Here is a 27,214-nt window from a genome sequence, read left to right as displayed (position 1 = left end):
CCGGTTCCCATCTCCGATTGTGAGCCTTTTCCCCAGGATCCGGGTCTCCTTTCCTGTCCTTTCCCCATCACTTCCCTGCTCCTAGCAAGCCCTGGAGCCTGCTCCTGGGTGCTCCTCAGCTGACCTGCAGCATTCCACTGGGGTGTCTCTTCACAGGTATGCCCGCCTCGCTGAACAAAATGGGGGCCCAGTCCTGGTCCCATTTACACCAGCGCAATCCCATTGGAGTCAGTGAGGGAGCATGGGGAAAAGGGAAGCAGAATGTGGCCCTCAAGCTTCAAGTACATGTTTCCATTGTGTTTATTGTATAATATATGTATATATTGTGACAGACCCAGGCCAGTGGGGTACAGAAGTCTGGTAGAGGGCAAGTATACTGGTCACTGGCTGAGTAGTTTTCTGTTCCCTGAGTGACCAGAGCAGGGGCTGCACTAGAGTAATCAGGAACCTCTTAGAACCAATTACGGCAGACAGGCTGATTAGATCACCTGCAGCCAATCAAGGCAGGTTAATCAGGGCACCTGGGTTTAAAAAAGAGCTCACTCTAGTCAGGTGAGTGTGTGTGAGGAGCTGTGAGCAAGAGGCACAAGGAGCTGAGAGTGAGAGGCTGTGCTGCTGGAGGACTGAGGAGTACAAGCATTATCAGACACCAGGAGGAAGGTCCTGTGGTGAGGATAAAGAAGGTTTTTGGAGGAGGCCATGGGAAAGTAACCCAGGGAGCTGTAGCTGTCATGCAGCTGATACAGGAGGCACTATAGACAGCTGCAATCCACAGGGCCCTGAGCTGGAACCCGGAGTAGAGGGCGGGCCCTGATTCCCCCCAAACCTCCCAACTCCTGATCCAACACAGGAGGAGTTGACCCAAACTGTGGGGAAGATCACTGAGGTGAGCAAATCCTGCCAATAAGCTCAGGACCCACCAAGGTAAAGGAGGAACTTTGTCACAATATATAAATAGTTAGACACCAAGATAAAATGATCAACCCACTGCCAGGCACCTGCATCATACCCATTGTGGCTCATCGGTTTGGCTAGAATCCCACCAGAAAAATATCCTTCTTTAAAAACTAATTTAAACTAGCCAGAAAGTCTCTTGCATGTGAGTTCATGCCAAACACAACCCCCCATTCAGCAACAAAACCTCCAATTAAACTGAGCGAGGAACCCACCCGGGCTTCGGAGACAAGAAAGTTGGACCTGGAGCGCACTGAACAGTCAGGCAGGTGTTTTACATCTCCGATTCAGAAGAGACTGGAGGACCAGTGAGAGAGCCAGAGGGGTGTGTGATGCAGTCACATTTCTTGGTGCACGGCAGAATACACTTAGCAGTGCTGGACACGTTCTGGGGAGCTGCAGCTTGGGTAGGACAGAGGGGAGTGAATTGCGGTAGTTGGCCTAACCACTTTGCGTGTGTGTCTGTCTGCGTGTGTGCACTGTCACCATGGAAATGGGTGGACTTCCTGTCCTCCTGTAACAGAGCATACACACAAAGGTGTCTGCCCTTCTGGGGGTTGCCTGTATTCTTAAAATAAGTAACAGAGCCCCCTAAGGCAGGCCTGGCCTTGAAAGCATAAACCTTAGCTCTCACTGTCTGTTGAGCTGGCTGTTCCATGAAGTGAGGCCTGCCCACCCTCTGGATCACTCTTGCTTTAGAGCGAGTCTCTGCCCTTTATACCCCTGAGTTAGGGCTAATGAGACTCATCTGTGGCAGCTGCCAGGGTGAGTCAGCCAAACAGCTCTGCACTTCCACAGAGGGTCCTAACACCTGTCACAGTGCAATATCGGTGTGAGAGTCTAGTTGCATGCGTAAAGCTGTCGGGGGCATATGAATGAATTTGGTGGGGCTGGTGCGGACCTTGTGCCTCACTATGAAACTAGCTGTATCTCTGTCAGCCTAACTGTATTTGAGAGAGTTTAACTGAGCATTCAGCACATGCATTTTTCACAGACACGGTGCCAATGCACAAGCAACGTGGCTCGAATCCAAAGCTGTCTGAGTAAGAAGTATTTAAACTAAATATCTGATAATGATCCCATTGTTCTCTGATCCCGTCACCTACATTTGGAATACAATTTAAAGGGTTTAAAAGATTTGTGTGTAATGTGCTTGGGAAACATCTGATTCCATCTGAGACTGTGATTATTTATTCTTCTTTATCACGCAATGTGCAACATATGGGTCCCTTTCTCCACCACAGATGACTAAATGCTGGCAGATGGTGCTGTTAGTATATTGCAAGTATACAGCAAATGAGAAAAGATGTTCTTGGAACACCGCTTTGTCATTGTCGTTATATCGTAACTGTAGTGCAGAGGAATTGGGTCATTCACTTTAAATATTGAGTGAGTCCTCTAGTGGTGCTCACTGTGTCCTGTGTGTTAGTAATCAGCTAGAGCAGCAGTGTGGAAATGTAGGCAGGTTTTGGAGACACCCAATTCCTGACACTACAATAATCCTCTGCCTACCTAGTGGCTGAGGCTTACCACACAGGATGCTGATTTCAGGTGGGGTCAGGAGCAGATGAATTCAAGAGCAAAGAGGAGGCTGTTTTCAGGCAAATGCTCATCAGGAACTGGAAAAGTAAATCAGTTAAATCTTAGATCTTGCTGCCGCATCCACATTTTCTGCGCAGTGGTCACCACTGTAAAGTCAGCATTTACCCACGTGGTCCTGGAGACAGCCACAGTTACTTCTGCAGACGGGGGGTCTCCAGGCTCTTTAAAACCTAACACATACTGTTATTGGAGCACTTGCGTTGCCCACCGTATCCATCAGATGCTCGCAGGGAAGGGGAAGGAAGGGGGAGTGCTGCTGAAGGGAAAGTAACAGCATTATTACCGATGGCTTTATATCACTCAGGGTCTCACTGACCGCACGAAACAGACATTAGTGCAGAATATAACACAGCACACTGCGTAAGAGCCTCGGCTGCTGGGGACTCCCTCTCCAGTTGAACGGGCAGCCCTGGGCTGTCAGCAGGCTTTCCTCAGCCAGTTTCTTCCCTGCATGTGTTTACGTTGGTGCCGAACAACGCTTGGCACCTCTCCAGCATAATCCCTGATAGCTCTGCAAATGCATCACAATGTTGATACCCTCCACACGCCACTGGCAGAGAAACTGAGGCACAGAGTGGGCCCAAGGTCAGATTCTCAAAAGAGCTCTGCCCCCAGGATGGTCTTTAGAGGATCAGATCACAGGTGAGTCTATGGCAGAATGAGGAACAGAACCCAGCTCTTTACCCTCCCAGTCAGGCACCCAGCCCTCTGCTTGCTCCACCAGGCTGCCTCAGACCCCTCGTCCAGCCTCAAGAACCACTTGGGTGCTCTTATGATAATTAACAGTATCTGGATTATAGCAGCACCTAGCGACAAGGACCCCATTGTGCTGCCTGCTGTCCAAACACACAGCCCTTGCCCTGAGGGCTTAGGTAGGCCCGCTTCTCTTATCCCAGAGCTGCTTCTCTCTGATCTGCTTCTTGGTCTGGATTTCAGGGATATGGAGTGTCCAGAGGTCAATGGGAGGTGACGGTGTCCGGCTTCTCTGGAAATCAGCCCATAATGGAGGGTTTTGCACTTAGTTTTGATGCCAGACACACTGATTTCTAGGACACAATAGGGACAAATCTTGGAATGCTAGGAATCGAGGTGGAAAAGTCTGGTGAAGTCACCGAGCTCATCCTTTCTGCTAGGGCAGGATGTCCTGTTAGCTAAGGTCTCCATACAGAGAAGCAGAGGCAGGGGAATCTGTCTGTATCCTAGTTCTCACGCTGACTGAGAAAGCTGCAGGAGAGCAAGGGGGTTTGATCTCTTCTATTGAGAACCTGAATGTCTCAAGCCCAGATATGGCACCAAAAATATATAATAAATAGGGCTGGTGATTAATGGCAATTAACTCATGCAATTAACTCATGAAAATTAATCATAATTTCAAAAATTAATCACTACTACCCACAGTTTTAATTGCATTGTTAAACAATAGCATCCCAATTGAAATATATTAAATATTTTTGGATGTTTTTGTACATTTTCAAATATACTGATTTCAGTTACAACACAGAATATAAAATATATACCACTCACTTTATATTATTTTTATTACAAATGTTTGCAAAGTAAAAAAGAAATCGTATTTTTCAATTCACCTCATACAGGTACCATAGTGCAATTTCTTTATCGTGAAAGTGCAACTTACAGATCTAGATTTTTTGTAACTTAACTGCTCTCAAAAACAAAACAATGTAAAACTTTACAGCCTACAAGTCCACTCAGTCCTACTTCTTGTGCAGCCAGTCGCTAAGAGAAACCAGTTTGTTTACATTTACAGGAGATAATGCTGCCTTCTTCCTATTTACAATGTCAACTGAAAGTGAGAAGACTTTCACATGGCACTTTTGTAGCCAGCATTGCAAAGTTTTTATGTGCCAGATGTGCTAAACATTTGTATGCCAACTTCGTGCTTCGGCCACCATTCCAGAGGACATGCTTCCTTGCTGATGACACTCGTTAAAAAAATAAAGAATGCATTAATTAAATTTGTAACTGAACTCCTTGGGGGAGAATTGTATGTCCCCTGCTCTGTTTTACCCACATTTTGCCATATATTTCAGGTTATAGCAGTCTCGGATGATGACTCAGCACGTTGTTCATTTTAAGAACACTTTCACTGCAGATTTGAAAAAACACAAAGAAGGTACCAATGTGAGATTTCTAAGGATAGATATAGCATTCAACCCAAGGTTTAAGAATCTGAAGTGCCTTCCAAATCTGAGAGGGATGAAGTGTGGAGCATGCTTTCAGAAGTCTTAAAAGAGCAACACTCCGATGCAGAAACTAAAGAACCTAAACCACCAAAAAATAAAATCAATCTTCTGCTGGTGACATCTGACTCAGATGATGAAAATGAAAATGCATCGGTCTGCTCTGCTTTGGATTGTTATCGAGCAGAACCCATCATCAGCATGGATGCATGTCCTCTGGAATGGGTTGGAGCATGCAGGGACATATGAATCTTTAGCGCAAATATCTTGTGACACTGGCTACAACAGGGCCATGAGAATGCCTGTTCTCACTTTCAGATGACTTTGTATACAAGACACAGGCAGCATTATCTCTGACAAATGTAACCAAACTTGTCTGAGTGATTGGCTGAACAAGGAGTAGGATTGAGTGGACTTGTAGGCTCTAAAGTTTTAGACTGTTTTATTTTTGAATGCAGGTTTTTTGGTACATAATTCTACATTTGTAAGTTCAACTTTCATGATAAAGAGATTGCACTGCAGTACTTGTAATGGGGAAAGTGAAAAATACTATTTTTTTTACAGCGTGAATATTTGTAATAAAAATAAATATAAAGTGAGCACTCTACCTTTTGTATTCTCTGTTGTAATTGAAATCAATGTATTTGAAAATGTAGAAAACATCCAAAAAGATTTAAATAAATGTTATTATATTATTGTTTAACAGCATTATTAATCGCATGATTAATCACGATTAATTTTTTTTAATCACTGGACAACTCTAGTAATAAATGTATGACAGTACAATATGTAGCAAAACATGTTCAGAGCCCAACGTTACATTTCCAGATCCCACCAGTAGAGCTGTTTTTAAAATGACTGGTATTTATGGTAGGAAGTTAAAAATGGTTTTTAAGTTTCCCACTAAAACAAAGATTTTTGATGAAAACCTGAAACAGAACATTTTTCACTTTTAAAGAATTGTTTTCAGTCAAGATTTTTCTGTTTTCAAAACCCCCAAAATCTGAAAACTCAAACCAGAAAATTTCTACCAAAAAGAAAATTGCGAAAATTTTGATTTTGGTTGAAAAGACATTTTACATGTGAGGAAGGGGAAGCTCTGATTAAACAAATATGTCCCAGTTCTCTCCATCAGGCAGGAAACGGCAACAGTTTCTCTGTTCAATCAGGGTTTTCATGTCCTCTTCTCGCTGCCTGAGACCAACAGCCTTCCACGTTGGTCCTCCCTGGTGCTCGCTCTGCTGGGACTTCCCTACAGAGAGGCCCTTCCTAGTAATGCTTCCCTCTTCCCCACCCTCCAAATTTTCCACATATTTATCCCAGAGCACAGATAGAAGATCAACCAGATTTTGCACTAGCCAACCATTCACCACTGCTCTGTTAGAGCCTTGTCTTCACCACCGCGCTAAATCAACTGATTTTAGCATGTCTGGTGAGGATGCATTAAGTTGACGGGCAAGGACTCTCCTGTCGACATAACTTCTCCATCTCAACGAGAGGCAGACGCTGTGCATGGTGTAGACACTGCTCTAAGTTGACGTAACTTACGTTGCTCAGGGGGTGGTTTTTTCACACCCGTGAGCGACATAACTTACACTGATTTAAGTGGTCATGTAGACAAGCCCTTAGATGCTAAAATCCAGGTGCCTGTGCTGAGAGAACATCAGCTGTCGCACTGGAGCCATTAAAGATCAATCGATCACTGGATATTGAATTATACCTAAAGTGGCTTTGGAGTCACTGCTGGTTGTTATGCATTGGAGTAGCAGCTCTTTACAATTAGATGCACTGGGCAGAGAGAGCCCCACATTCTGTAGCAGCTGCAGCCTATGAGTGGTCATCACTGGTAGCTGTACCCAAAGCGAGAAAAACTCCAGCTGGAAATAAGCTGCACATTTTTAACCGGGAGGGTAACTAATCGCTGGAGCAGCTTTCCAAGGGATGTGGTTGATTCGCCATCGCTTGGGGTCTTTAAATCAAGACTGCAGCTCTTTCTAAGAGATTTGCTTTAGGTGGAGCTCAGAAAGAAGTGATGGGCTCCATGTAGAAGCCCTGGCTGAAAATCTCTGCTGTGGAATCACCTGGGTGTCTGGCTGGTGAATCTTGCCCACATGCTCAGGGTTTAGCTGATCGCCATATTTGGGGTTGGGAAGGAATTTTCCTCCATGGCAGATTGGCAAAGGCCCTGGGGGTTTTTGCCTTCCTCTGCAGCATGGGGCACGGATCACTTGCTGGAAGATTCTCTACACCTTGAAGTCTTTAAACCACGATTTGAGGACTTTAATAGCTCAGACATAGGTTAGGGGGTTGATACAGGAATGGGTGGGTGAGATTCTGTGGCCTGTGTTGTGCAGGAAGTCAAACTAAACGATCATAATGGTCCCTTCCGTCCTTAAAGTCTATGAGTCTGTGATTCTATAAAGACAACTCAAAAGCTCTGGCTGGTGCAGAATGGAGAGACAGTGGGGCTTCTTTAATAACTGGCCCTATAAAATTACCCAAATTGTAAAAAGTTAAATGTAAAATGCATCTAGAAGTTTATAAAACCTTATAATACACATGTTAATGAAAGTAACTTAAGCTGTTTTTAACAATACATGTTATAAACAAATGCAAAACAGCTAGACAAAGCAATGTTTAGTCTAAATGAAAAGCCCCGTTGATATAATTTAAGACCTATGTTAAAATCATGCATGGTTTTAAAAAAAAAAGTGGAACTTGAAATTAAGAAACTAAAATTGATCTGTCAAATATTAGGCCTAATCGGTGGACAAAATGATAAGGGGACAGGCTGTTCCACCCACCCCTCCCTTTTTGGATCCTTAAAAAAAGTGTCTTTGGAGAAAGCAGACAAAGAATGCTGAAACGCGCTTTGCTATCATGGTCCCCCCCCATCTCCCGGATCCCAGGTCTTTGTCTTTCTAATCCTGGGAAATGGCCTGACCAGACCGGGCCAGAGAGAGGGACCCAGATGACATCACCACACCTACTGGCTCCAGCTAAATCCCAAACACCACTGGGAATGTCTTGGGATTGGACTTTAACAAGAGCAGCATCACCATCACCTCCATCTCAACTAACTTCTCCTTTCCCTGAAAGAACTGTTATTACCGGCTTTACACCACCTCCAAAAGACAGTCGGACATGGGCGGGTGGGTTTCCTTCTAAAACTCTCCCCAGCTGAAGGGAAAGGATACAGACTAACACGGCTACCACCCTGAAGTCTTACTGAATAATTTACAGGTACAGTGTGTTAGCTGTTTTTCCTTCTTTTCTGTATCTTCAATAAGAGGTTGAAAGGGATTTTTAATGGAGTGTTGCTGATGCTGTTAAGCAGACTGAGGTCCCTGTATACCAAACCCCAGACCGTTTTTAACACTGTTTAATGTTGGACAGGACTAGGTTCTATTAACACCTTTGGACCATTTATTCCATCTCCATTAATACAAGAGGTCTGTTTGCTCAGGGGCAGTGTGGTCTGCTAGACGGAGCTGTAGGCTGATACTCAGAGGAGCTGCGTTCTATTCCCACATCTTTTACTGGATGACCCATCACTTTTTGGTGCCTCCAGTTTCCCTATCTGGGGATCATGATACTGACTGCTTCTGTAAAGCACTTTCAGAGGGATGAATGAAAAACGTTATGCAAGAGCTGGGTATTATGGTGGAAGTCAGACCATGTGATCACAACCGGCCTTAAAAATCTACCACTAGGAAACAACAAAGGCCTGAGTCACTGTGCCAGGCAGAACGGGTGAAAATCCCCATGCCAAGGTATCATAAACATACAGCTATAGGTAGCGTAAAATCCCTCCTTTACCTGTAAGGGGTTAAGAAGCTCAAATAACCTGCTTGGCACCTGACCAAAAGGACCAATAAGGAAAAAGATACTTTCAAATTGGAAGGGAGTGGGGGAGGATTTGTTTGCATTCTCTGTGTGTTCCCTCTTGAGACAAAGAGAGAGACCAAGCAGGTAATCCAGCTCCCACTAAAATGATACATCTAAAATTACAGAAATTGTAAGTAAGCAAGGAAATGCATTGGATTATCTTTTGTTTTAGCTTGTGAATTTTCTCTATGCCAAGAGGGAGGTTTATTCCTGTTTTGTAACTTTGAAGTTGAGCCTAGAGGGGAATCCTCTGTGTTTTAAATCTTTTTATTACTCTGTAAACTTACCTTCCATCCTGATTTTACAGAGGTGCTTCTTTTATTTTCTTTGTTTATAATGAAGTTCTTCTTTCAAGAACCTGATTGGTTGTTAGTGTCCTAAAAACCCAAAGGTTTGGTCTGTGCTCACATTGCTAACCAATTGGTGAGGATATTATTCTCAAGCCTCCCCAGGAAAGGGACTTGGGGGGATATTTGGGGAAGGTAGGGCTCCAAGTGGCCCCTCCCTGGATGTTTGTTTAAATCACTCAGTGGTGGCAGCAATACCGTCCAAGGACAAAGAAGGATTTGTGCCTTGGGGAAGTTTTGAACCTAAGCTGGTAGAAATAAGCTTAGGGAGTCTTTAATGTGGGTCCCCACATCCGTACCCCAGAGTTCAGAGTGGGGAAGGAGCCCTGATGCAAGAGCAGAGGCAAAAGATCCCCTAAGCCAAGTGGGGTGCAGTGGGCCTCCCGAAGCTGTGTGCCTGCTTGGTAGATGTGAGGCTGACTCTCCTTTTGCTTCCTCTCTGATACCCCCCTTCCACACCTATCCTCAGCGGCAGCTCCAGGCACAGCGCTCCAAGCACGTGCCTCGGTTGGCAAGCTGCGGGGGTGCCCTGCCAGTCTCTGCGAGGGCGTGTAGGAGGTCCGCCGGTCCCGTGGATTCGGCGGCAATTCGGCAGCGGGTACACCAAAGCCGCAGGACCAGCGGACCTCCCGCAGGTGCGTTGCTGAATCCTCAGGACCGGGGCCTTCCACAGGCAAGCCACTGAAGGCTGCCTGACTGTCGTGCTTGGGGTGGCAAAAAAAGCTAGAGACGCCCCTGCCTATCCATGTGGATGGGGAAGGTCTTTTAAAACGCCTGAGGCATTTAGCACAGCAGCTCCCAAATGGGCATCATAGCTGGAGGTAACTCTTCCGGGTGGGCCATCCCTTCTTCCTGCTGAGATCCAGAGCAACTGTGGGGAGAGGGAGCCTGGAGACGTAGGAGGGCTGGGGACTCTCTTGTAATTGGGGGGGGCAGATAGGGGACACAAGCCAGCAGAGCAGGGGATGGAGGAGCCATGGGAGCAGGACACACCACAGCATGTGTGATCCAGGCTTCAAGGAGTCAGGACCCAGCAGAGTCCCAGCTGACTGTTCACTTATCAAAGTAATTCCAGAGGTTTATCCCAGGGATTCCCTTTACCCTTCTCCCACCTCTTCTCCCCCATCTCTTTTCCTGATTAATAGTCCTTGTCATTGTAGTCTCTCCTGTTATAGCCATCTGTCCCCCTCCCAGCCCCCCATGGCTAGTTTCCAATACCCTTCTCTGGGCTCTACCTGCTTCTGCAACGTTCTTTCTGAGACAGTGGGTCTGTCTACATAGCAAAGAAAAACCCGCGCCTGGCCCGGCACAGCTGACTCAGGCTCAGGCTCCGGGGCTGTTTCATTGCTGTGGAGACTCCTGGGCTCAGGCTGGTGCTGAGTTCTGGGACCCTCCCACCCTGCAGGGTCCTAGACCCTGGGCTCCAGCCCAAGCCCAGATGTCTACACAGCAAAGAAACAACCCCAGAGCCCGAGCCCTGCAAGCCAACGTCTACATTGCTGTGTAGACCGACCCACCATGTCTGTAACAGAGCCCCGTACTAGAGCCCATCCTGGATAGCACAGTTTAGAATAATGGGACCATTATCCTCCATCCCATTCTGAACGCAGGATCCTAACATCCTTGCTGCCTGCACTGGCCTCCTGCCTTCTCCCCACAGAGGCTGTGGCGAATGCAGAAGCCGCCCATGAGTACAAGCACTTTAAATCGCTCCTTCAGACGTGCATTTTGCCACACGGGTTGAATCTCAGCTCCCCCTCCGCCCATGTGCTGCCGATCTACTTCCATGTCCCAGGACTTGGTGACTCCAGAAGGAATTTGGGGAGTGTGGCGTTGATATTAAAGAGACGCAACCATGGCTGCCCTGCTGCTCACTACAAGGGGGATGCTGATCTGAGCTGAGGGAAGGACTCCTAACACAGGCACCAGTGTGTGCTGCAGAAAGGTGGTTAAGGACTGATCAGAAGCCCATGGGAGAGGCCCCAAAAGGTCAGTAGACTTGGGATCAGGATCAGCATGCACACATGGAGCTACAGAACACCGGCTCCTTTGCTGTCCTGGCGCCGCGGCTTGGGGACGATCTTGTGTATGGTGGTGGTGAGAGACGGGCCTCACAGTCTTCTTAGAGCGTAGCTGGGGCCTGGAGAGGTGCTGAAGCTGAGAGAGGTCCTGAGGGATGAAGACGTCTTGATTGTAGATGGTGGTATTAAGCTAGTTTTCAATCCCTAGCACAGCCAACAAGCCATGCAGGCTAACCCTATACAACCTCCATCAGCTTGTTAAAGAACGAAATGACTGGGAAACAATCCATTACCCATCAAGGAGGCGAGCTACCTGCAGTAATAACCCTGATGCCTCTATGTTTCTGTGCAGAGAATGCCCCATACCTGAAGCACAGGTAAATGTGTTCATTGATGGACTTTTTTGTGGGGCTCATTCCCATAGTATCTGAGCACCTCACCTGTGGGTTTACCCTTACAACCCCCCACCCCATAAGCACAGTCAGGGCTATTCTCCCACTTTAACCAATGAGGCACTGAGCGGTTAAGGCTCGTGTTTTCAGAGGCTTGGGAGGGCTCTAGTAGCCTTTAGGTAGCTGCCATTGGCTAAGTGGATTTCAGACCTGCTCTCTCTTCTAAGGCCCCCATTGCTGCAGTGTCTGAGCACCTGACAGTTTTTATGGTATCTGTGCACACAAGCACAGTATGCCCCTGCCACTAACCCTTTTATGGAAGACAGGGAGCAGCTAAGTGATTTGGGCAAGGGCACCCAAGCACTCTATGGCAGATTGAGTGTCAGACCCCGGTTTCCCAAGTCCCAGGGTAGCTTCCTCAACATTGGACCATCCTTCCTCAGCCTCTGCTGCTTTTTACTCCGTGGCTGTAAAACTGAAGCACAGAACAGGAAAAGCTCTTGCGACAGCACTTGGAAAAAACCCTGAGCAATCCCTGCCTCTCCTTGTGTGTTCCCGAGGCTCTTCCACAAATCAGGGTTCTCAGGACATTGTCGTGTTGTCCCAGCAGGCCCCAAACAGCCCATGGGAGGACTGATTTACCTTGGGAGAGGCTGTGACATTTGAACCAGGCACAGCATTGCCAAAAGCGCCGGGCCCTTGGATCGCTCCCGTCCAGTGAAACCAATTTTACTGCTGAGTTCAATGGGAGCAGAGTTGAAAATTCCACTCGAGGCGAATAGCAACACTGGAGATCCTCCCATAACGGAGAAGTCCCGAAGCTCCCCAGCTAGGAGCACACAGACCATTTGGGCGCACGGTACTAAGAGCCAATTTTCAGTCTGCTTTGAAAATTCCCATTGCTTTCTAAGCCCCCAAACCTGGCTGGCTAAGTCTGTAACAAGCCTCACCCAAGATGCCTGGGGCAGAGACAGAACTCAAAGCCAGGTTTCCTGAGTCCTCCATCACAAGGCTATTATCCCTCCTCTGAACTCATAAGAAATCTGTTACAAGTACCCAATGCCTGTGCCTGATGGATTGTATAGTGGCAGTTTCTGACTCAACAGAGTCTGCATCCGGCTTCCACTGTGTCGTTTCTCTCGCCTACATCTGGTATTTTTGGAGATGTAGGAAAGTGCTTAAAAGCAGCACACTAGAACGAAGACTCAGGGCTGCAGGCCCATTGCCGTGTGTTCCTTTAAAAAAGAAGAAGAATGTGATTAATATTATCCCTTAAAAAGCTTTCCTCCATCAACCGATACACTGCGCCAGCAAGAACTAGTCTGTGTTTGAAGCAAAGCCATGTCAAAACTGTGGTCGCTTGTGTAATGCATTGTGTAATGCTGTCTATCCCAGAACACTGCAAAGTGGTTAAAAGTAGATGTGAGAGATGATAAACATTGCGAGGCACCAGACATGAGAAGGGTAAAGTAGATATGGCCAGGGCCGGCTCTAGGCACCAGCACAGCAAGCAGGTGCTTGGGGCTGCCAAGGGGAAGGAGCAGCATGTCTAGCTCTTCAGCGGGAAGGACCTGCTGCCAAATTGCCGCGGAAGAAGAAAGCGTAGCTGCTGCCTATCACAGTTGCAGCTTTTTTTGTTTTTCTGCTGCTTGGGGCAGCAAAAACCCTGGAACTGGCCCTGGATATGGCCACGGGAACCAGGCGCTAAAACTATTCTGCCTCTACTGTGTCCTAGGCTCTGAAATAGAAACATTTTATGGGCTGAATGAAGTGAGTTTTGTTTTTCGCACATCTGTGGTCTGCTCAGGGCATAGTAAATAATAATAAAATAATGATAATAATAATTAATACTTTATTATTGTTATTTAGGTATTATATTGCAGTTGTACTTAGATGCCCCGGTCATCGACCAGCACCCGTTGTGCCATGCACAGTACAAACAGAGAACACAACGATTTTCCCTGCCCCAGCATGGCACCAAAAAGGCTGATAACCCAGAAGGAAACGTGTCACCTCTGGCTGAGATGGGGCCTAAGTAAGCTAAGCAGTTTTGGGCGTACTCAGTATGTTGATGCTCTGAAAGTGATGTTATTCCGCGTGCGGGTGCTGTTTTGTCTAAGCCAGTACCCGAGACCATGTTCTGCAGCTGGATCTGTTGAGGAAGAAGGAGCCATTTTCTTATTGTGTCATTTTTGCATGTAGAACTGGGAGAAGAAAGAGGGAATTCTTCAGAGGCACCGCTCCTTGAGACAATGTTATTTCAGAGTTGACCTTTACTTGGTTTACCTACCTCCATGTGGCAATCAATCGTCATTAGATTTCCCTTTTCCTCTTCTGTATGTCTCACGAACTCCAGGTGACACAAGTTCTTTCTTCCACTCAGTAATTTATGGGGTGTGCATGAGACATAGGTGCTGGAACTAGGAGTGCTGGAGGGGCTGCTGCACCCCCTGGCTTGAAGTGGTTTCCATCATATACAGGGTTTGCCGTTTGGGTCAATGGATCTCAGCACCCTCGCTGTACACATTTATCCCAGCACCTCTGGCATGAGACTGAACAGTCTGGAAATGAAAATAAAGCGATTAGATGGGAATTGTCAACATGCTGGTACCAGCAGTTCTCTCTCTGCTACGCGACAGTATTCGACTGTTGCAACAGGAGACTTGTAATACAGCCTGGGCTGGGTTCTGTGGCTTGCGCTCAGTTCTTGAAAAATTGCCATTGATATATTGAGAGTTTTATAGGAACTGAGCAAAAATAGCAGGACTGGGCAGTGCCTGAGCCGGCTTCTTAATAAGCCAAATCCCAGGCTGTCACATTGCACGAAGGAGGCATTGATCTGAAGAGCTGGATTTGAGGACTGCAGTCCTTTGGCTTTGTTCAGATTTGCCGTGGAGACCCAGAAAGACTTTTACTGAACCCATTTAATGTCCCTAATTAAATGTATTAACAAAGGTGGTTAAAATTCACTTTGCGGCTGTCGAGCAACCCATGAGCGCTAAGCCGTGCATCTCTGGGTCCTGGAGGGCTCCTTAAATCAAGTCGCTGAGAGCCCACAATGAGGCCCATCATGCTGAACTTTGTTATCATGGCTGCATTGAATAGGTATCCTGTGCAAACAGCACTAGTTAAACTAGCAAAGCGCTATCCCAGCATGCCCTGGGCTCTGCATCAAACTCAGGATGGATTCCCTGGGGCTGGGCTTTCTTTCCATTGCTGCAGAGTCCCAGTGGGGAATCTGGAGAGAGAAATCAGAAGGTAGAAATAAGGCACAGATTGTAACTTGACAAGTTGTTCCAGTCATTGATTAGCCTCGCATATTTCCAGTCTGAATTCGTCTGGCTTCAGCTTCCAATCATTGTCTTTTGTTCTGCCTTTGTCTGCTAAAGTAAAGAGCCATCTACTATCAGAGATCCTTCCGCCATGGAGGTACTTACACACTGTGACCGAAAGACCTCTCCACCTTCTCTTGGATAAAGGAAATAAATGGAGCTTCTTTCATCTCTCCCTGGAAGGCAGCTGTCCCAGACCACAGATCACTCTTGTAGCTTTTCTCTCAACCTTTTCAAGTTTGTCAACATCCTTTTCAAAGTGTGGAAGCCAGAACTGGGGGCAGGATCCGGTAATGGCCTCGCTAATGCCTTATACAGAGCTAACACCACCTCCCTGCTCCTCATCTACATTACTTTGTTTAGAAACCCAAAGATCAAGTCAGCTTCCTAAGCCACCGTCCTGCACAGGAGCTCACTTTCAATTGGTTTCCATGAGGAACCTTACATCTCTCAGCATCAGGCTACAGAGTCTCTGCGGGCACAACCCGCTAGTGTAGACGCAGCATACGCCAACGCGTGGCGTTTTTCTGCTGATGGGAATGCCGCTTCCCTGAATGACATTACCTACGCCACCAGAAGAACTCTACTGTCAGCATAGCTGCCTCTACACTGGGGGGCTTGTCTTCCTTGTCGTGCTGGCTTGGTTCACACCCCTGGCTGACAAAAGTGCAAACCGGGTCTCACTGCTTTCCAAAATGCAGCCCCTCCCCCGCCATCTGGAGAAGAGAAGACTGAGAGGGGACATGATAACTGTTTTCAAGTGCATAAAAGGTTGTTACAAGGAGGATGGAGAAGAATTGTCCTTAACCTCTGAGGACAGGACAAGAAGCAATGGGCTTAAATTGCAGCAAGGGAGGTTTAGGTTGGACATTAGGAAAAACTTCCTAACTGTCAGGCTGGTTAAGCACTGGAATAAATTGCCTAGAGAGGTTGTAGAATCTCCGTCACTGGGGATTTTTAAGAGCAGGTTAGACAAACACCTGTCAGGGATGGTCTAGATAATTCTTAGTCCTGCCATGAGAGCAGGGGACTGGACTAGATGATCTCTCGAGGTCCCTTCCAGTCCTGTGATTCCATGATCTCGTAAGTGTAACCTACATTCTTTGTTCTTAGACGGTTGTCCCTGCATGGCCTGCATTAAAGCGTGTTTTGTTCAAGTGAGCCCACCTTACCAAGTGAGGGAGATCGCTCTGTGAAAGTGGCCTGACCTTATCAGCATTTACCACTCCACCAATTTTTGTGTCATCCACAGACTTTATGAGCAATGGCTTTATCGTTTCTTCCCGATCTATAGATTGCAAGTGGAACTAAAGAGCTACCCTCCTCAAAAGTGATAGATCTTTAGCTGCAGTGCTGTCGAGTTCTTATTATTGATTATTTCCAGTGTTTGAGCTTTCAGAAGTGTGCTGGGCCTTCTCCAGAGACACGCTGGCAGGGGAGACGGATTAGCAGAGAGAGAGAAGCTAAAGGATGAAAACATGCTCCGATAGCCTAAAATTCCACCTGCCCTAAAATAAAGTCGTTTTTTGCTGCTATACATTGTTATCCACCTATGAAAGAGGCTCTCTAAAGAGGGACCTCGGTAGTATATGGGTTTTACGTACTGCTCTTTTACAGCCAGAATCATGGGTTCAAATCCTGCATTAGCTCAAATGGGAAAATCGATTTGCTCACCAAAATCTGCTGGAACCTAGCCCGGAATCACCTCTTAGTTAGGTAGGGGGTTGGCCAGGGCTGCTCAAAGAGCCTGAAGCAGCCGGGAAGGGCTGTGAGTCTCAAGTGAGGTACACTGGAGGAGCTGTGTTTGTGCAGGTCCGCGAACTACAGGGCAAGGCAGGGATGCATTGCAGAGCTGGCCAAGGTCTGCCCCACCTGGGTCCTTCACTTTCCCAGCTGCCTTGAAAAAATGCACTGACTCCCGTTCCAGTTGGTAAAGCTTTTCCAGCAGTTCCATTTCCCTGTCCTTCGTGGCTGCTTCAGTGTTTCAGGCTTGTTTCCTCGGTTCACAGGGTTTTTCACAAAGAGAATTTCATTCCAGCTCTTCTCTGCTGTGAGCCCTTTATACTTTACCCCTCTCTGTGCTCATCAGCTTCCGTAATGGCCCCATTTCCTGCAGGCCAGGGCCAGGGATCACCCACGCAGCTGCCAAAGTTTGCAAATCTCTTACAGGTGTTCAGAGTCCTGGCCAAAGATTGCAGCCGCTGCAGCCTGTGGGCGTTTCACTACCCTACTGGCCTCATGCTACTAGGAGCAACTGAATTGAGCAGCCAAGCATCCTGTTGGACATGGCTTCTCCCTCCTCCCACCTCTGGCATTCCCCTGGTGTGCTGTTCTCTGTGCACAGAGCAAAGAGCTCAGGGGGCAGCAGGGAAAAAGAACTCAATAAAGGATGATCTGGAAGTCCGGAGAGCTGTGTGCGCTTTGCAGCTCTGCCACTGACTTGCAGCATAATCTTGAACAAGTCATTATGCCGCTCTGTGCCTCAGTTTCCCCATCTACTAACTGGGGATAATAGTGCTGCCCTCACAGGTGCTCAGTTGCTACGATGGTGAGCCCATAAGTAAATAACTAATAGATGAACCACTAGAACTGAGATCGGAATTGGGCCAGTACGTCTAGGGAAAGTGCCTCAGTCAGGATAGAATCATAGACTATCAGGGTTGGAAGGGACCTCAGGAGGTCATCTAGTCCCACCCCCTGCTCAAAGCAGGGCCAATTCGCAACTAAATCATCCCAGCCAGGGCTTTGTCAAGCCTGACCTTAAAAACTGTAAGGAAGGAGATTCGACCACCTCCCTAGGTAACCCATTCCAGTGCTTCACCACCCTCCTAGTGAAATAGTGTTTCCTAATATCCAACCTAGACCTCCCCCACTGCCACTTGAGATCATTGCTCCTTGTTCTGCCACCACTGAGATACTTGCTCATGACACCAAATTAAAGAGTAGCAGTCAACATGGTCCTAGTAGCCCCTGAAATTCCCCAGGCTTTGGGTTGTCCAGCTGTGCTCTGAAACGTAACTTCATGAAGAACTGTGGAAAATAATCTAGTCTTGAATCCAATGTGAGGTTCATAATGGACATGGGGAATGAGTCAGACCCTATTCAGGGCTTTCCGCTGGGTCATGCTGAGTGCCTCCTTCAAAGTCCTGAGCAACCTCAGATCCCATTGGAATTGAGGATGTTCTGTGCTTTGCTAGGTTAGGGCATTAAACAGTATTGCTGAACCTGTCAGGACAACCTTGGATTGGAGGTGAGCAGGGAAGAGTGACGGCCCCCAAAAAAGTGTATGGATCCACAGAGCTCTTGCTGCAGTTGCAAACAGCCAGGAGGAAAAAGCAGCACAAGATGTAGGTGAAATCCACACCGCTGAAACTGACTGGGTTGCACAGTCCAATTGCAGTCACCGTCTGATCCCTAGCACGGCTATCAGCCAAAGGGGCAGAAACGGGAACATTTTCATCAAAATCTAAAGCAGCTGCATGCCAGAAAGCACTTGGGAAATGGGTTTTATGGGCTTCAAACGCTCCAAAATATGCTCCTTCTTTCAAGACCTGTGCAGTCCTGACCTCTGGGCATATTCTATACCATGGGCACTCTCCTCTCCCAAGCAGGGCCCTGCCTGTGCATTTTCCGATCCACACAGAGCCATAAAATTTATAACCGCCTGAGAGAATCTGTCAACTTACTGCAATGCATGAATTTCCCCTTGAAGTACTATCTGTAATTTCTCATGACACAAAATCCTGAAAGCACAGGAGTTGCCTTCCATCTCACAGATGCTGTACAAGAAACATTAACTGTTGTCCAGAGAGATTGTCGTGATGATGAGTAAAGATTCATTTTAAAACTTACCTGGCTCTTTATGGCTACAGGAAGGATTTTGTCAGGAATTTAGCCCATCCAGGAATTGGACCTAAACACTACAACAGAGGTCCCCAACGTGGTGCCGGCGGCAACGCCTATTGACGTTACCGCTTGTCGGTGGAATTTCGGTGGATGCTCCTCTGCCACCACTGCCCTCTGTGGCTCACCATCTGGCACCCACCAGACGAAAAAGGTTGGGGACCACTGCACTACAGACTGCTCTCCCAAGAGGCAATCCGTTTAGTGAGTTAACAAAGCCAGATGATGCTGCGGAACTAGTGGGCCTGTGGTTATTTACTGCGCAAGAGACTTGCTATGTTTCACAGAACAACACAACTTTATTTCTCAGAAATCAGAATGATAACACACGAGAACCCCAGACAGAGTGAGACAAAACAGGCTGCTTGCCAGAAAACAGAGAGGCACAATCCCAGTCAGACCACCCTCCCCATAAGTCCCCAGCCCTTCCTCTACAGAGTCAGATCCACAGAAGAAGGGTAAAGGAATGGAGGGTGTTGGTTGACTGTCCACCTAAACTATCCCCTGCTGCTGCTCTGTTCCCCACTCCCACACGCCCCAGGGACAACCGTCCATTTTTCACTTTGAAAATCTGGTCACTCTAGATGGGAAGGTCCCAGTGACAGAAGGCCTGGTGGGGAGGAGTCACTCCATTAAACACAGCCAGAGCTGGCTCCAGGTACTAGCCCAGCAAGCACCTGCTTGGGGCGGCCAACGGTGAGGGTGGCACGTCCGACTCTTCGGCGGCGGGTCCCTCATTCCCTCTCGGAGTGAAGGACCAGCCGCCGAATTGCCACCAAAGACTGCAGCAGCGGCAGTAGAGCTGCAGATCACGATCGTGGCCTTTTTTTTTTTTTCCTTTTCACTGCTTGAGGTGGCAAAAACCCTGGAGCCAGCCCTGAAAACAGCAGGACACATGAGCTGTAGCCCACTGCTGAGTGTGCCCACAGGGTCCTCTTGTGCCTGATCCACCGAGCATGTGAGTCTGTTACAGCCCCAGAGAGAGGCTTGGCCCCTGAGCTGGAGAGAAACAGCCTCCCCTCAAAAAACCATTTTCCTGAAGACACTGGCAAGCTGGTTAATTTCATGCAAAACCAGTGTCAGAAAGAGGCTGTTTTATAAGCAGGCTGGGCTGCAAATCCCCAAGAGATCGGCCTGGAGTTTTAAAAGCACCCAGTGATTCTGGGAACCTGAATTCTTTGTCGCCTGCTTTGGCATGCCTGCCGCTCTCAGGAGCTGTGGGGACCCCTGGCGCTGCGCGATATCAGTGGCAGCTGCAGGGGCTCAGCGCCTCGGTGAATCAGACCCGACTTGTCTTACCCCAAAAGCTGAGACACTCAGACTCGCTGGGCACTTTCAGAATAACAGACCTGTACTCTCTGGTGGGAATAATAACAACGGCTGGCTGGGAGAGAGTTCAACCATTCCTTGGTCTCAGAGCAGGGGAGAATCATTATCCCCAGGTCACAGATGGGGAAACCGAAGCGCAAGGAACAGGTGGGTGAGGGAGAGTGACTTGTCTAAGGTCACCTAACAAAGCAGTGGCAAGGCCAGAGGTAGAATCCAGGCCTGCTGAGAACTGTGCCAACACGCTATCCACTAGGCCACACTGCCTCCCTACAGTACAGCTCCCGGTGCCTTCTACGTGGGGTTCAGGACCTGTCTGGAGCTGTTTGAATTTGCCTACCTCATCCCACTGCTGCATGGCTGTTGGCCTGCATTGTCAAAGGGGACGAGTGAGTGTGGGTACCCTAAAAAGGTCTCAAATTGGGCACCCAAAACACGAGGCACCAAGAATCTCTAGTCACCTTGGCAACCACAGGCCGCCACCTTTTACCTGAGTCCCAGGCAGCTCCACTCCCCCACTGCTAAATGACATTGCCGAAGCAAACCATTCTTGGGGAATCATAGACTATCAGGGCTGGAAGGGACCTCAGGAGGTTCTAGTCCAACCTCCACTCAAAGCAGGACCAACCCCTAACTAAATTGTTGGGATATTGTCGGGCTGGTTGGGTGGCTTTTTCTGAGAACCTGCCAGTTTCTTCTGCACCACAGCAAGGAAGATCTGCCTGCCATCTCCTGCCTGCCTGTTCTGTTTTGTGATGTGTTGCTACACTTAGGACTCTTCCCTGACAGAGCAGAGTGGCATCCCCGAGTCCCACTACCCTTTAGCAGTACAAATCTCCATCAGTGATTGTGCATGCTCCTAACATTGTCTAGCTGCTGTGTCGGCCTCCCGCTCAGTCCCCACTTAACACGGCCATTGTGCTATTACAGTCCTGCTCTCATCCTTCACCCAGCGGAGCTCCACTATCGTGAAGGGCCCGACACGAGAGAGACACACACACAGCACCTTGCTCTCCACCAAGATCTGTTAAAGAGCAGAGCTTCCGCTTCACACATCTTCCCCCAGGCACCTTCTACGCTGCGGCTGATGCCTGTGATTTCCTAACAGCCGGCTCTTTCTGTCTCTTGCAGCTGACCTACCTGCCCCCTCCGTGGGGCGAGTGTCGCTCGTCGGACGTGGGGTTAGACTTTTTCCCCGTTTACAGTATCACGGCTTGCAGGATCGACTGTGAAACTCGCTACATTGTGGAAAACTGCAACTGCAAAATGGTCCACATGCCAGGTCAGTCTGCGTGGGGATGCTTGGAACGGACTTGACCGCGTCTGTATGGGCTGAGGCCTTAGGCTCTTGTTTTGGCAGTCGGACAGTAGCCACATCATCTCAGGTGGGACCTGGAAGCCCTGATGTGGTGGGTGGGCTCCCCAAGGTACTTTTCGGGACCAGAAGGGTTTATGCTGGTGCCTCCCACGGGGTGCTGGGTGGTGTCTGCATTTCAGTGGTGATGTCTGCAGCCACCACTGTGAGCCAGGGCTGCAGGATCGAACTCGGCGCTTGGAAGGGGCTGTGTACATGCCAATGGTTCATCTTTAAAAGCACTTGCTTGTGAAGGGAGCCAGGCTGGCCTAGTGGCATGTGCATTGACCTGGCACTCGGGAGAGTTGAATTCTCCCCCTAGCTCTTCTGCTGACTTCCTGGGTGATCCTGGGCAAGTCAGTACCCATCCCATGCCTCAGTTTCCCCAGTGATAAAATGGGGGTAATAATACTGACCCCATCTTGCAAAGTGCTTTCATATCTACTGATGGAAAGTGCTAGATGAGAGCTAGGCATTATTATTATGTTGCTTCCTCTCACTCTTCCTGCCACTCTGTATGACAGAGAGACACGATTTACCCCACTGGCCTCCTGGACCTTGAGGCCTGGCTCTGCTCGGCTACTTCGTACTGCTCCAAATGGCACAAAGCAGCCAGAAACACAGCACCTCTGGCTCCCCATGGGTTTGCCTGGCCTAGGGGCAGTTCCTGGCTGTTGTACAGATGCTACGGGGTGGCATTTTGCCCAGCCTAAAGCATGTGGCAGAGGTCCTGGCCAGAGGGCTCCCATGACCCCCAGCTGGCAGAATGTCCCCTTGGAGCAGGACTGGCTCCTTATGCCACACCCACTCTGTACTGTCGGGCATGGAGCACAAAAGTTGGAGACCAACATTTCCTTTGTCCCAACCTCACTGGTCCGCCTGTCGCTCAGAATCCAGGCCTGTAGGACATCACACCGAGGTGCGGACTGGTTCTGCTTAGCAAGGAAGATTAATATATTCCTGCCCCTATCCATAGAATCCCACTAGTCATTACGGTGCGGGGTAGACTCCTGACCCACATTGATGCCAATGCCAAAACACCTATTGATTTCAGTGGGGCCAGGATTTCACCCCAGGTGCCTGAAGCAGGTGTTTAGGCTAGAAACTACTAGAGGGCTTAGGCTCAGTTCATGCACACGAAGCAGGCTACAAGGCTACTGCTGTCTCTTGAACCCAGGGCTCCTGCAGGATCTCAGAAACCTAGAGTGTGTTTGCAGTTAAAATTCATCAGTACTATGAAGGAAATACTGCCCGGAAACACTAGGGAAGCACTAGTATTATTTGCTAATAGTGAGGGGGGATTTGATTGTTAGAAATATAGATAGTTGGGTTTGTATTAGAAATATAGTTGTTGGACTGGGAGAACCACATGGTGAATTGCCTGCCGAGTCTGAAGGTTGCAGATCTCGCTTAGACATCTAGACAGACTTTGGGGCAGTACTGGGGAAAGCCAACAGTCGTGGTTCATGTAGGTAGCAGTGACACAGGTGAACGGTAAGAGAGAGGTCCTGGAGGCCAAATTTAGGCTGCTGAGTAAGAGATTAAAGTCTAGGCGCTCAAGGTGTCATTCTCTGAAATGCTTCCAGTTCCACAAGCAGGGCCAGAACTTCAGGGTCTCAATGCATGGATGGGACAACAATGGTGTTGGGAGAAGGGATTTAGGTTTATTAGGAACTTGGGAATCTTTTGGGAAAGGAGAAAGGATGGGCTCCACCCAAACCAAAACAGAACCAGATTGTTGGCATGAAAATGTAAAAGGTGGTAGAGGAGTTTTTAACTAAGGGCAGGGGGAAAGCCAACAGGTGTGGATAGAGACATTCCTTAGAGGAGGATTTATGAAAGGGGATACTCCATACTCGGGAAAGAGGAGAGGATAGAAGATGATAACACACAGATAGGAACCGAAGAGAAACGGTCAAATGAAAAAGAGTCTATACAGTTACATCACATGAAGTCAGTCAACTAACTATTGACAAATTTTAACTGTGCTTGTATACAAATGCAAGAAGTCTAAATACTAAGATAGGTGAATGTCTGGTATTAAATGAGGATATTGTTATAAAACACGTCACAGAAACTTGGTGGGATGATGATAATTAATGGGACACAATAATACCAGGGTGCAAAATATAGCGGAATGTCAGAGTATCATAGAAGATCAGGGTTGGAAGGGACCTCAGGAGGTTCTAGTCCAACTCCCTGCTCAAAGCAGGACCAACACCAACCAAATCAGTAGGTCAAACTGGTGATGGAGTGGCACTATCCATTAAAGAAAGCATAGGGTCAAATACAGTAAAATACAGTAAAAACCTTAAATGAATCAAACTGTACCATAGAACCTCTCTGGATAGAAATTCCACGCTTGACTAATAAGCATATAGCAGTAGGAATATACTACTGACTGCCTGACAAATTTGGGGACTGTGAAATGCTTAGAGGGATTAGAGAGACTACAGAATAGAAAACCCAGTAGTAATGGGGGATTTCCAATATCTCCACATTAGCTGGGAACATGTCACCTCAGGACAGGATGCAGAGATAATATTTCTAGATACCATTAATGACAGTTTCTTGGAGCAGCTAGTCTTGGAACCCACATGGGAAGAGGCGATTCTTTTCATTCAGTTCTAAATAAATACATAAAAATACTAAGAGGACCAAAAACAAAAACAAAAACAAAAAAGAGGAAGCCACTGTAGCTAAACAAGGAAACAAAAGAGGCAGTTAAAAACTAAACAAGAAAACTTTTAAAAATTGGAAGTTAACTCCTACGGCAGAAAATAGAAGGGAGTAAAAACTCTGGCAAGTAGGGTGACCAGATGTCCCGCTTTTATAGGGACAGTCTTGATTTTGGGGTCTTTTTCTTATATAGGCTTCTATTACCCCCCACCCCCTGTCCCGATTTTTCACATTTGCTGTCTGGTCACCCTACTGGCAAGTCAAGTGTAAAAGTATATTTAGCCAGGCCAAAAAAGAATTTGAAGAACAACTAGCAAAAGACACAAAAACTAACAGCAACATTTTGTTTAAGTCCCTCAGAATCAGGAAGCCTGCCAAACAATCAGTGGGGCCGCTGGGTGATTGAGGGTGTGTTATTCATTTTATACATAGCTTTGCAGAGTCTAATGTGTTCTATACAGACTTTATCTGATTTATTCACATTTGTATGCATAAATTACACCAGAAAGGAGCACTCAAGGAAGACAAGGCTGTTGAGGAGAAGCCAGATTAATTCTTTGCATCGGTCTTTACGGCAGAGGATGTGAAGGAGATTCCTACATCTCAGCCATTCCTTTTAGGTGACAAATCTGAGGAACTGCCTCAGATTGAGAACTGTCAGTAGAGGTGATTTTGTAACAAATTGATAAATTAAACAATAATAAGTCACCAGGACCAGATAAGATTCACCCAAGAGATCTGAAGGAACTCAGATATGAAACTGAAGAACTACCCACTGTGGTATATAACCTATTGCTTAAATCAGCCTCTGTACCAAATGACTGGAGGATAGCTAATGGAACGCCTATTTTTTAAAAAGGCTGCAGAGGCGATCCTGGCAATTACAGGCCTAACTTCAGTACCAGACAACTGATATAAATACCTAACTTCAGTACCAGGCAAATTGATAGAAACTACAGTAGAGAACAGAATTATTAAACACATAGATGAATACCATTTTGGGGAGAAGAGTCAACACAGCTTTTGTAAAGGGAAATCATACCTCACTAATCTATTAGGTATCAGAGGGGTAGCCATGTTAGTCTGGATCTGTAAAAAGCAACAAAGAGTCCTGTGGCACCTTATAGACTAACAGACGTATTGGAGCATGAGCTTTCATGGGTGAATACCCACTTCGTCAGATGCATGTAATGGAAATTTCCAGAGGCAGGTATAAATATGTAGGCAAGAATCAGAGATAACAAGGTTAGTTCGATCAGGGAGGGTGAGGCCTTCTTCTAGCAGTTGAGGTGTGAACACCAAGGGAGGAAAAACTGCTTTTGTAGTTGGCTAGCCATTCACAGTCTTTGTTTAATCCTGAGCTGATGGTGTCAAATTCGCAAATGAACTGAAGCTCAGCAGTTTCTCTTTGAAGTCTGGTCCTGAAGTTTTTTTGCTGCAGAATTCTTTTAGCAGGTTAACAAATATGTGGAGAAGGGTGATCTTTTGGATAGAGTGTACTTGGACTTTCAGAAAGCCTTCGACATGGTCCTCCACCAAAGACTTTTAAACAAAATAAGGAGTCATGGGATAAAAGGGAAGGTCCTCTTATGGATCAATAACTGGATAAAAGATAGGAAATAAAAGGTAGGAATAAATGGTCAGTTTCACAGTGAAGAGAGGTAAATAGCGGTGTCCCCCATGGATCTGTACCAGGACCAGCACTGTTCAACATGTACATAAATTATCTGGAAAAAGGAATAAGCAGATGATACAAATTATTCAAGATAGTTAAGTCCAAAGCAGACAGTGAAGAGTTACAAAAGGATCTCACAAAACTGGGTTACTGTGCAACAAAATGGCAGTTGAAATTCAGTACTGATAAATGCAAAGTAATGCACACTGGAAAACGTAATCCCAACTATATATACAGGGGGGCTGGAACAATTTGTATTGTGGGGGTGCGGAGAGCCTTTGAAACAAACTGCAAACCCTGAATATAATGGAAACCACTCAAGCCTGGGGTGCAGCAGCATCCCCTGCACCTCTAGTTCCAGCACCTGTGTATACATCAAAAAGGATGACATCTAAATGATCTGTTACTACTCAAGAAAGAGATCTTGGAATCCTCGTGGATAGTTCTCTGAAAACCTCCACTGGATCTGCAGCAGCAGGTCAAAAAAGCGAACAGAATGTTGGGAATCATTAGGAGAGGGATAGGTAATAAGATAGAAATTATCATAATGCCACTATATAAATCCATGGTTCACCCACTCCTTGAATACTGTGTACTGTTCTGGTCGTCCCATCTCAAAAAAGATATCTTAGAATTGGAAAAGGTTCAGTGAAAGACAACAAAAATTATTAGGGGGTGGAACAGCTTCCATATGAGGAGAGATTAAAAAGACTAGGGCTGTTCAGCTTAGGAAAGAGATGACAAAGGGACGATATAACAGAGTTCTATAAACTCATGACTGGTGTGGAGAAAGCAAATAAGGAAGTGTCAATTATTCCTTCTCATAATACAAGAGCTAGGGGTCACCCAATGAAATGAATAGGCAGCAAGTTTAAAACAAACAAAAAGAAGTATTTTTACACACAACGCACAGTCAACCTGCAGATCTCATTGCCAGGGGATGTTGTTCAGGCCCAAAGTACAACTAGGTTCAAAAAAAGAATTAGGTAAGTTCAAGGAGGCTAGGGCCATCAACGGCTGTTAGCCAGGATGATCAGAAACACAACCCCATGCTCTGGCTGTCCCTAAGCCTCCAGCTGCCAGAAGCTGGGACTGAACAACAGGGGTTGGAGCATTTGAAAATTGCCCTGTTCTGTTAATTTTCTCTGAGGCATCTGGCACTGGCCACTGTTGGAAGTCAGGATACTGGGCTAGATGGACCAGTGATCTGAACCAGTATTACCACTTTTATGTTCTTATGGATAATGGGGATTGGGAAATAAAGGAGCAGAAATTATTCTTACTCTGTTGGGGTGCATATCATTTGACTGTGGCCCCAGGTGCAAACTATACTCTGCGATCAATTTATTCACCACTGAAACGCAGACAGCTGTGAGGAGGAATGCAAAAGCAGATTAAACGCTCACGGCAACAGTGCATAATAGTTTGTCATAGGAAGTGAGGCTACCTTGCCCCACTGAAACTGCAAAGGAGATGTAATTACCAGCCCCCTACCCTTGTGAAAAGTGTTGTGGGGTCATGAATGACCACAAATGGTCAG

The 27,214-nt window shown here is 47.0% G+C and overlaps 1 protein-coding gene across 3 annotated transcripts in view; it reads left to right on the top strand.

Moving 5' to 3' along the window:
• ASIC2 (acid sensing ion channel subunit 2) overlaps window positions 1-27,214 on the top strand; it is a 1,140,308-nt gene that overhangs the window by 1,063,495 nt on the left and 49,599 nt on the right. For all 3 annotated transcript variants that reach the window (XM_050934951.1, XM_050934950.1, XM_050934952.1), the window contains exon 4: window positions 21,098-21,248. In XM_050934951.1, coding sequence (XP_050790908.1) covers window positions 21,098-21,248 — 151 coding nt within the window. The remainder of the gene's footprint in view (window positions 1-21,097; window positions 21,249-27,214) is intronic.

The sequence above is a fragment of the Gopherus flavomarginatus genome, chromosome 25 (assembly GCF_025201925.1).
Source record: "Gopherus flavomarginatus isolate rGopFla2 chromosome 25, rGopFla2.mat.asm, whole genome shotgun sequence".
NCBI lineage: Eukaryota > Metazoa > Chordata > Testudines > Testudinidae > Gopherus > Gopherus flavomarginatus.
Note: the sequence above shows the minus strand (reverse complement) of the source record. Positions and strands in the feature narration are given on the sequence as shown.